This window comes from Podarcis tiliguerta, assembly GCF_965153285.1.
Source record: "Podarcis tiliguerta genome assembly, chromosome: 14".
Classification (NCBI taxonomy): Eukaryota; Metazoa; Chordata; class Lepidosauria; order Squamata; family Lacertidae; genus Podarcis; species Podarcis tiliguerta.
The window spans coordinates 6824779-6836386 of record NC_139547.1 but is presented as its reverse complement, the minus strand read 5'-3'; the positions used below and the strand labels follow the sequence as shown (position 1 = coordinate 6836386).

General features: G+C 45.4%; 1 protein-coding gene across 4 annotated transcripts in view; it reads left to right on the top strand.

The window, feature by feature from the left end:
• The first annotated feature begins 801 nt into the window (after positions 1-801).
• The window catches only part of ZNF592 (zinc finger protein 592), a 45081-nt gene continuing 34274 nt past the window's right edge, over positions 802-11608 (top strand). Inside the window, exon 1 of one of the 4 annotated variants that reach the window (XM_083412975.1) lies at positions 802-1114. Coding sequence is in view for 1 of the 4 variants with exons in the window: in XM_083412974.1 (XP_083269100.1) it covers positions 2444-2471 (28 nt within the window). In the remaining 3 variants the exon portion in view is untranslated. The other 3 variants (XR_014504811.1, XM_083412976.1, XM_083412974.1) reach the window with 3 other exon arrangements.

Genomic DNA, 11608 nt, shown 5'->3' with positions numbered 1-11608 from the left:
TGCAACAGGGGGTTCCCCCACACGCAGGAGAGATAAGGAAGACCCAGAACAAAGGTGTGCCTGTCCTTACATAGATATTTTAAATTGCCTGCCCTGGAGTCCAAGACCACCCCCAGATACATCATACATACATCACAGAAAAGGCGGTCTGCAAGAGAAATCTGAGAGCATTGTTTTTACCCTGTCTGCCAGGTTACCTGTTAATGGTCACTTGACTGGATTACCTGGGGAGTCTGGCCATTCTTTTGTAATAATAATTCCTGAGCCAGGTCACAGGCTCACCCTATTCACACCTTAAATGTGGCCTTAAGGCAGGATTTGTGAGGACAGAGACAATGGGGAGGTTTCTGCATTTCCTTCGACCTTGTAGAGAAATATTTGAGGTGGCTGAAAGAGTCAAAACGGCTTTAGGACTTTTCCTATGTGTTTCAGACATGTGGTTTATATATTTATATATGCGTTTGCTTGGTACATTTATGAACATTTATTATATATCTACAAGAAGTAAAAATTCTTATAACACAACTGAAAACGCTGGCAGCGTTAAGATAAATTCAACAGTGTAAATAAGTTTTGATGGGTGTACAGTAATAATGGAAAACCGATTGGTATAGTTTATGTAAAATAAGCAGGGATTTATGATATGTAAAATGAACCATAGAAAGAGAAGAAAGGAAGTCACTGATATCTTAAGGATGTGAAAAGGGAAAATGTAATAAAAATTATACAAGAAAAGAAACGACGAGGCTGCTGGCGTGAAGGCGAGCGGCTCCGAAGGAGGCTGGAGGGGGCGAGCGGGGTGGCAAAGCCGGGCCGCCAAGAGCTCAGGGCGGGCCTCCACTCCCAACCCGAGAGGCGCCGCTCCGGAGACGCATCCGCCGAAGCCCGGCCGCCGCCGCCGTCCCCTCCCTGCCCGACCCGGGCGCTCTCCCTGGCCGCATCCCGCTCACTGCGAGGCCGCCGGGGCGAGTGGGCCCGTCCTCCGAGGCCCCGCCCCGCGCTCAGCCCCTCCCGCGCCCTCCGCCGCCATGTTGAGGCAGCCGCTGCCCGGCGCTGGGTGAGGCCTGTGCGGGCCCGGGCGGCGACGGAGCCCACCGCGGAGCTGACGGTGTCGGTAAGTGCCGGCGGGGCGAGCGGGCCGGGGCGTTCGCGGGCGGGCCTGGCGCGGGGCGCCTCCCTCGGCGCCTGGCCTAGCGCAGCCGCGGCCCCTTCGCTGGCGCAGGCCCCTCTCCTCGGAGGCTCCCCGGGACTCGGGTAGGCGCGCAGGCAGGGAGGCGAAGCGGGCGGACGGGCGGGCAGACCGAGCCCCGTGGCAGGCGCACCCCGGCTCCGCCGCCAGCCAGAACCCCATTTCGCCCCGGCGGCTCCAGGCTCACGCCATGCTCTCCGTGGGGTTGCGGGGCTGGGGAATGCCTGCCTGCACGCCGGCCTCCCCTATGGGGCAGACCCACGGGCAGCGTGCCTCTTGCCCATCGCCATCCTCAACCCGCCCCCGGGGCCAGCCTGCGCCAGACCCGGGCAGCCTCCGTGCGCCACCCCACCGATTTGCACGTCCAGACGAGACGTCTGCGCCTTGCTCCCCCCCCGCCGCCTCCGCCCTCTCCCCACTTTCGCAACCCACCCCCGTTGCATTTTATTTTTTATTTTTTTTGGGGGGGGGATCAGAATACTAATAGGGTGCCAGTGCACCTCTCTCTCTCCCGCAGCTGAGTGCAGTCGCGTCACTTTAGGGGCAGGGAGAAAGTGGCCCTAGAGACCTCCCGGCGTGGGAGCGGGCATTGCCCTTGGCAAAATCTCTGCCTTGCTGACCTGCCCCAGAGGTCGGGCAAGGTGTCCTCTTGTGGGGATGCCCACGGGCAGGCTAAATAGACGGGCAGGGCATCCCTCTGAATGGCTATTCAGGATGTTGTTACAGAACGACAACGTGCCTCCCTTCCCCCCCACATACTGGGATGATTTATTTGCCCCCACCCAGTTGTAGGGGTGCCCCACACTTTGCTCCCCTTTGTACCGGCGGGGTCACTTTGCGCATTGGTTTGACGCTTGTTTTTGCTGCTGTGTAGACATTTGGACAAGAGGACACACAGCCCGTCCTGACTCCCTGATATGTGCACCTGTATAACCCATGGGTTTGCAAATAAACCTTGGTCACGCATGTGAATTTTCCATAGATGCAAAAGCATAAATTGCAAAGCTGCCTGAGCTCACATCGATTTGGCAAAGAGCTGCCTTCTCAGTCTTAAATTCTTTAATCGGGGCACCCTTGCAGAGCTGCCCACTTTTGGGGTCTCTTACTCTTCTCAACCTTGACAGGTGCCTTATTTATCAGATGTTGGTTTTTCTCCTGCTCCTGTGCCCTAAGCTTCAAAATACCTAACCTGCTATCAACACCACCTCCTTCTGGGCATGTTTACTCGGTTTCTACCCCCAAGTTGCAACACTCATGAGCACTCCCCTGGGGAATTCATATGGTGAGTGCTGCCGAGCATTTCAGTTGGCCAGTGGAAAGCTCCTTGGGGATGCTAAGCTTCAGCTGATTCTCAGATTTCTTCAGAAAGACCAGTCAGGTCTCATAAAATATTTGCAATCTGGTACAAAACATGCTAAGAATCAAGTCCAGTAGATGATATTGGAACTTAATTTTGAGTAAATGTGTCTAGGGTAATTTGTTTACAATGGGTTGTATTCAACTAACTTTCACAGTAGTGCATTGAAATTAATGGATATAAATTAGTCATGGCCATTGATTTTAGTGGGTCTACTCTGAGTAAAAGTTAGTTGTTGGTTTTTTTATCAAGAGCTGAATCATTCCACACGCAGGGCTGTTGTAAGGATATTTTTGATAGATACTATCACCATATTACAGACAGGGGTTGATTATTTCTTTAGTTATTGGAGCAACTCAAGGCTACCCATGACTGAACTAATATTTAAACTGGGAACTCATGATTTTGACATTGAACCAACTCATAGCCTTACAGGGCAATCAGTGATGTGGATCGGAAAATTTTCCAGTGCTTTATTTTCCCATAGAAAACTTTCAGTTTTATTCGTTCAGTGCTAGCAGTGATTGGACGGCAATTACAAATACAGCATTTGGCAAGCTTGGCAGTTTCAAAACGTTTGCTGTTGTTCGCTAAATGAAAGTAAAATAAGCATGCTAAATTAGATCACTCTTTAGCTCCTGCAAATTGAAAAGTATGCTTTACAAATTACCCTAATTTGCGGTGGAAAATTTTCTAGAAGACCCACATCACTGAGCACAATCCTATGCATGTTCACTCTGAAGTATCATCTTCCCCCTCCCAAAAATATATATATTCAATGAGGCTTATTTTTAGGTAAGTGTGTAGAGGATTGCACTCACTTGCTATTTATTTATTGCACTTATATTCCACTTTCCCTCTCTGCAATTGACCCTGGGGACCTAGGCAGTCTCCCACCTAAGCACTGGCCAGAAACAGGCCGACTTAGCCTTAGCAAGGTTGCTGCATCAAATGTGATCAAACCAAGTCCATCATGTGGGTCTGGAACAATAATAACAATCTAAAGTGTCATTGCCTTGAAGTAAACCCTGCTAAAACTTATGAGATCTACTGTCGTGTGATATGTTTCGGGTCAGGCTTAAAAAAGGTTTGACTTCTCTTGCTAGAATGACATTTTTACTTAGATATTGTGAGACAATTCAACATTTTTCTTGGAGGGGGGAGTAGGGTGGGGAAATCACCTTGCAATTGAATGATTATGCCAAAATAGAAGTATCAGTATGTCAGGAGCAGAAAAATGATGCTTCAGGCAATGATAACAATAATACCAGAAAATGATTGTAAACATTGACAAGTTAATTGTCTAGGTAAAGCAGTGTTTAGGCGATGCGGGTGGCGCTGTGGTCTAAACCACAGAGCCTAGGACTTGCCGATCAGAAGGTCGGTGGTTCGAATCCCCGCGACGAGGTGAGCTCCCGTTGCTCGGTCCCTGCTGCCAACCTAGCAGTTCAAAAGCACGTCAAAGTGCAAGTAGATAAATAGGCACTGCTCCAGCAGGAAGGCAAACAGCGTTTCTGTGTGCTGCTCTGGTTCACCAGAAGCAGCTTAGTCATGCTGGCCACATGACCCAGAAGCTGTACGCTGGCTCCCTCGGCCAATAAAGTGAGATGAGCGCCGCAACCCCAGAGTCGGTCACGACTGGACCTAATGGTCCCTTTACCTTTACCTAAAGCAGTGTTTATTAAATGGAGGTGTTTGGAGGTGGGTAGTTAGGACTCCACCAAGGAATGAGTATGTGTAAACAAATTTAGGCATCTTATTGGTGATAGCAAGTACTCAGCAATTTCCAACAGTTTTGTGACTGTGATACGAGGAGGAGGAGCTGAGTAAAAATACCCACTATGGGTTTTCGGTTGGTGTTGATGGTCCAGACACCAAAGAGCCAGTAAGCTTAGAAATGAAGTGTGATTTTCAAAAAAATGAGAGGTGTTATGATTATTCACTAACAGTTTGTGTGAAGACAAGTCCTTGCCTTGAAAAACTCAACACTTAGCAATTTGACACAGGCAGGAAGGAGACAAAGGTGAAGATAATAGGAAAGAACATTGTTTGGATTTTGTTATATGTGCTTAGGATAATAGGTTACTATTTGTGAATTTAGCTTTAAAAACAGAGCAACACTTTTTACAAGAAATGCTTGTCTAGTCTGTGACTTTATCATTAAGGCTGTTCGTTTCAAATTTGAACTTATAAATGTGTTTGCCACCAGCAAAATAAGAGCCTTTCCTTTGGTTGCATTTTTAGTGTCTTCAGTCTGCCCTCTGTGTGTTTTGCAGTGTTACACTTATTCTGTCCCTCTGGTTGACTTGACGTTCGGAAAATTTAGCAAACTGACTGATGACCATTGCTGGTGGAAAAGTTTTTGAATTGTTTCCGCGTCATCTTACACTTTGGCAATCTCTTTCCCTCTTTAATGAAGGCATTAAAATGCCTGCTTGTTTCTTAATAGCATTAAGATTTTTAAAATCAAGACAGTTTCAAAAGTGAACAGGCAGTTAAGTCTGTGAGTGACTTTAAATTGGACAGGTCATTTGCAGTGAATGCATAAAGCTGAACTTGTAATTTCTCTTTTGTTGGGCCTTGTCTCATCTTGATGGGACTATAACTCATAATGATGATGATGATGATGATATTAGTGTGCAGTCCTTATCTCCATTCAGCTTTTTAGTAACCTCCTAAGGTTCTTGCCATTTCCATTTGGTTGATGGGGCAATAAAACTGCACATTTTTGGAAAGGGTTAGGAGCACATATGTGAACCCAGTTGGAAAAGGGCTGTAGCTCAGTGGTGGAGTGGATGTTTTGCATGCAGATGGTGTTGGGCTCTAGTCTCAGCCATCTCATGTCAGTGCTTGGAAAGTCTCCTTTTTGAAATCTTGAGACCTGCTGCCAGGCTGTTTAAACAATAGTGAGCTAGATGAATGAAGAGCCATCTAGTGTATACCCCTAAAACAAGGTATAATACAATATGTGGCATAAGCTAAGGAATGGCAAAACACAGCCCTCAGGTATATGATTTAAATAAGGAATGAGGAGCCTGTAATCTTTCAGATATTGCTGGACTACAACTCCCATCATCCATGCCAGTGGCCATGCTGGCTAGAGCTGATGGAGGTTGGAGCCCAACAACAGCTGGAGGGCCTCAGGCTCCCCATCTCTGATCTAAATAGACACACAAGGAAAAGGAAGGAGTAAGTGGGTACAGAATATCGACCCAGGATGTGTAGCAAATCCTAGAAGGCTTAACATTACCATCCCTTGGACATTTATTATGAATTGTAGGACTGCATGGAATGTTCTTCTTTGCATATTTTGCATCTGCAAGGAGGATACCAGATTATGATTGATGGATGCACACTTCTTCTTGGCTCTCATTGATGTGGTTTCCAAACTGAAGCTAGAGAGGGCAGTTCATAGAATATCTGAGAGATGACCAATGAGCCTCTTAAGACCCTGGTATTTAATGAAGGCAGTGAATATTTTCACTCCTGTATTTGGCATCACCATTTTAAGTGCGCATCATGCTACATTTGCATATATTAAATTTTGCAGAGTATAATGGAAGTCTCAATAGAGCACTACGAGTAAAGGAGGGTGCTAGGATAACATAGCAGACTGAGCCAGACCACTGGTCAGTCGGGCCCAATATTGTTTAAAAATTCTGGTTAGCCATGGCTTTTCAGGGTCTTAGGATGAGACTTCCATATCCCCTGTTACCAAATTCTTTTAAGAGGAGATATAGGGGAATTGAATTTTTGTTCTTCTGCTGAACTGCTCCCACTTTTTGAGCTTTTCCAGCTGTTTCATGAGGATTTGGACTGTCTATGATGGCTTTGTGATGTCTGAAATGTCTTGTTACATAGCCTGATGCATTAGGAGCTCAAGTGTTTCTATTTGTATTGGATGCTACAATTCTCAGACTTCAGCAGAGAGAAAAACTACCATCCACAGACAAGTTGCAGCTTGAGTAATCTATCCGGAAGTGTTATCTTATTGCCACAATATGAATTTTGTATCCTGGACACTTTAAGAAAGTTCTATACATCGTAGTTTTCCAAAGAGGTCATACACTAATACTAGAGAATATATAGAAATGGGCACCTAAAATGATGATCATCCCTGTGAAGAAAAGCTTAATTTCAGTTCAGAGAAAAGGTTAGTAAGGAATGGCAGGGCAGGATACTATTACAAATATTGTATACTAGCCATGATGGCTCTGCTCTGCTTCCACACTTGGATGTGCTTGATTAAAAGGTAAAGGACCCCTGGACAGTGAAGTCCAGTCAAAGGCGACCATGGGTATGCGGCACTCATCTTGATTCAGGCCAAGGGAGCCGGCGTTTGTCCACAGACAGCTTTCCGGGTCATGTGGCCAGCATGACTAAATTGCTTATGGCGCAACGGAACTGGGACGTCAGCCAGAGCTCATGGAAACACCGTTTACCTCCTCGCTGCAGCGCTACCTATTTATCTACTTGCACTGGCATGCTTTCGAACTGCTAGGTTGGCAGAAGCTGGGACTGAGCAATTGGATTACCATTTGCTGGAAACTGCAGAAGGGGAGAGTGCTCAAGCTTGGGTCCTGCTTGCGGGTTTCTCACGGGCCTCTGGTTGGCCACTGTGAGAACAGGATACTGACCTAGATCCAGCAGGGCTTCTTAAGTTTTTACCATCATTAGAGTGCATAGAGAGAAATGGCTGTCTCCCCAAACACATCTGGCATTGTTTGGCAGCAGATTCAAGACAAATTAAGAAGTATCAGAATACAGTGGAACCTCAGGTTGTGAACGTGATCTGTGCGGGAGGCATGTTCCCAACCCGCAGTGCTGCATCTGTGCACACACGTGACGCGATTCAGCGCTTATGCACAAAGTGTGATTTAGTGCATCTGTGCGAGCACCAAAACCCGGAAGCAACCCATTCCGGTACTTCCAAGTTTGGCGCATCCGTAACCCGAAAATGCGCAACCCACAGCGTTTGCAACCCGAGGTATGACTGTATAGACTTAGAGCTTATTCTGATGCTACTGGCAGTTATTCAGGGGTGGACTTTGGTAATCTTTTGTAACACAACACTGTATGCGAGGCCAAAATTTGGTGTCCCCAAACGGATCTTCTCAATTACGGATCTTCTCATTTTTGTACCCCCTCGGGTCAGCGTTCTGGGTGGGGGAACCACCTGCACCACCCTAAACCTGGTGCTGAAACTAGGAAAAACTTATTGATAAGTGACTGGATGGGAGGCTGTAGTGTGATCCTGTCTCAGGTGAGGCTGCATTTAAGATGCTCTTATTTGTTATTTAATTTGTAAATAAATAGTACTTATTGCAGGATGACCAGATGAAATTCTTCATCAGAAGATAATGGCCAGCAGAGTAAGAGAGCATCAAAGAAACATTAGACAAAACCATGTTGGCTAGCTTATTATTAGCCTTGACAGAGTGGACTACTGTATCCATATTCAAAGTCCATATATATCTCAGATACTGGGGGTGAATAACAATGGATGGCTATAACTATTGTACTCTTTGCTTTTGAGCTCCCAAATGACAACTAGTTGACTATTGTTGGAAATGGAACACTGAATTGAGCTTTAGTCGTAACTTATCAAGTGCAGTTTTGAAGTATAACAAATGTTTTAGAAGTGAAATTAAAACTGCACATAGCTTTATAGTCCTGGTTCAGATTACCCTGATGTCCATGTTTTGTAGACTTTGGAACAAGCTCGGCTTACACTCTCATTCGTAACTCTGCGGTCTGTTTATTTTTTGCACAGCCTTTCCCAACTTGATGTCTTCTATATGTTTTGTACTCCAGTTCCCATCAGCACTAGTCAGCCTGACACTGGCCAGTGGTCAGTGATAGTGGAAGTTGTAGTCCAAAACATCTAGAGAACATCAAGTTGGGGAAGGCTGGCTTAGCAGAAACCATCATTTTCTGTGATGTCTGAGTTGGGCTTCCTGTCTAAAGCACTGGAAACCATGGATTGCCTGAACTACCCAGTCTTTCTTACCCTTAGTTCATAGACTGTCACTCACCATCACCTGGGATGATCTTCTGTGCTTCTTAATCTCTGCAGTCTTTGGTCTACACAGGAAAATCTGTTTTCCCACCACAAGGGATCTTTTCAGACCCTTTCAAATACATACCTGCATTCATCCCAGTCTTGTGAAGAATCATTAATTTTGGGTAGAGCACAGTACAGTGTGGCTTAGGGTATTTTTCACACTTCAAGGCTTCCAACAGCAAAGTTTAAAAAACAAAAAGTAAACTTGAATAGAAACCATTAACCTTTCTTTATGAATCATCTGTGGTAGGCAAGATTCCCTAATGTAGAGTTTTTCAAACTTGTAGCTTGTATGTTTCAGTGAGGTGGTCTGCAGAAGAATTGCAGAACAGTCAAGTACATCTATATTTGGCCCTATACTTGTTTTCCCCCCTTTCTGACAGTGCAGATGAAGGCTGATTTCACCAGGTTTGTTTTTTTTTCTTTCCATATAATATTTTATTGAAAGTTTTACATAGAAAAGAAAAAGAAAAATACAAAAATAAAAAGAAGAAAAACAAATAAAAACAATTCCATTTTCATAATATTTCTTACATTTGCTTGTTTCCCAGACTTCCCCACATCTCCCCTCACTGTATTCCAATTCATATATTTAATCAGCAAATCCCTTCCCTCTGTCTTATCTTAATCTTTATCTTGATATATAAAGCCTTTAATTCTTCATCTTTTTAACCCTTGAATTTTCCATATTCCTTCACCACCTTATTACTAAAAACCTTTTAACCTCCCTCCGATGTCATTCTAACATTCACTGATTTTATAATATTTCTGTAAATAATCTTTAAATTTCTTCCAGTCTTCCTCCACCGTCTCTTCTCCCTGGTCTCTGATTCTGCCAGTCATTTTTGCCAGTTCCATATAGTCCATCACCTTCATCTGCCATTCTTCCAGAGTGGGTAATTCTTGTGTCTTCTGATTTCACCAGGTTTGGATGTATCTAACAGCTGCCAAGACTCTTGCTTAAGGCCTTTGGTTTTCATTGAATTGTAGAGTTTGAAGTCCAAAATATGAGATGGTGCAGGGGTGGTGCCTGGCTAATTTTGAACCTTGCGCTGCATCCTGGCCTAGTGCTCATGATTACGCCTGCATCCTGGCCTAGCGCTGCATCCTGGGCCCTGTTCTTGCTAGTTCATCCATTTTTACAGTGAAGCAGCATGATCTTGGACCAGTCAGTCTCTCTCAGACTAAGCTATCGGAAATGGTGGTTCTGAAGATAAAACAGGATGGTCCTTACATATGCCAATCTAAGCTCCTTGGAGAAAGGGCAGTATATAGATGAAATAATGTATCTGTCTTTGCCAGTTGGGTTTTCTGCCATATTAAAATGAAAACATTACTTGAAGATGACGCTTCTCATACTGTAGCAGCTGACACACTCCTTGAAGCATTTGAACTGATGTCAAGAGAAGGGTGTCCAGTAGTCTTTGCCAACCTGGTGCCCTCCAGGTGTTTTGAGTTGTATAGGAAGATGCCTTATATCAAGTCAGATAATTGGTCCATCTAGCTCAGTATTGGCTACACTGATTGGCAGCAGCTCTCAGGATTTTAGGCAGAGTTCTCTCTCAGCTATACCTGGAGCTCCCAAATGCCCTGGAACTCGGCTCCCGAAAGCCGCAAACCCAGGAGTGATTGTTCCAGTTCTTTTGGAACCCGAATGTCTTACTTGGCTTCCACTGCTTCTGATTGGCTGCTGGATCCGCAATTTGGTTTTGGAACATTTTGGAAGTGGAACAGACTTCCAGAATGGATTCTGTTTGACTTCCAAGGCACGACTGTACTAGGGATCAAACTTGGGCCCTTCTGCATGCAAAGCAGGGGAGCTACAGTCCTTCCCGTATCAGCTGGGCAGCCAATAGACAATGTAGACTTAGCCCCTGTTATGGCTGCAGCTGGTGGGAATTGGAGCCCAAAACATCTGTAGGGCACCAGCTTGGCAAAGGCTGGAGTTTAGGATACCATACCCAGGTGCTCTTGTGCTATATAAAATGGCGTGAGTTTTAAGTTCCAGCTTCTGCAGTTGTGTTTAGCTTCTGCAGCAGTAGAATGGAAGAGTTTCCCCTTTAACTTTCTGTGTTGTCACGCTTGACAGCTCTGGAGGGCACATCGCAGAAAATGGACTTTGCTCTTTGTATGACCTTTGTGCAGTCTGGAGCAAAATAATTATTCCCTTATATCATCACCCTGTGTGTGCAACCCAGAAAGGCATGAGGTAAAGAGGAGCCATCGCTGTGAACCTTTCTATCAGCCAGGAAGGGATTGCTCTAATGCGTATTTTGGCACTGTTTCCCCTGGTGGCTGTAGACCAACTGCAAATAATCAGTTTATGCCACACTTTAGTCCCTTCCCCTCCTTGGCTGGGCTTCCTGAAAGAAACGTACCAACCGTAACAGCAAAAAAAAGCAAGGCAGCACCTGGTAAACGACACACAAGAAGAATGATGAGAACCCCAGGGTGCCAGGAATACAAGGTTGTTTGTTTATTATATAGAGGGAACCTGCAACAAAGTGTTGCAGTGTATCCTCAGCCCTTAACAGGAATTCTCCTGTTCAGAGCTCTAGCCAGCCTGAAAAGATGCCTTGCAGTGCTGTTCAGGGCTTGTGGTATGTGGGGGAGCTTTTCTTTCCCACGCTCCTCAAACTTGCCCTCGCCATGCTATAAAAGAGCTATTAGCCCTGAAGTCGAGCACTTTTTTGCTATGATGTGCAAAGACAGAGGGGGAGGAGATTCTGGAGAGCAGGAAAAGGAAAACATATATACTGTTTTTCTTTTCCCCTATACTGAACCCTCCCTGTATGGTGCAGGTATGAGATTTTTTAAAATCTCATGGCATGTCTCCCGCCCCCTCAGGATACAGTAAGCCACTTCCAAGTGGGGTAGCTGTGTTTGCCTAAAGAGAAAGCTTCAGTGGGCTGGAGCCTATTTGCATCTCTTAATGTGGGTTTTAGTCCACGAAAGCTTATGCCGCAGTATCTTCCTTTCAGCTGATGCACTCAACTTT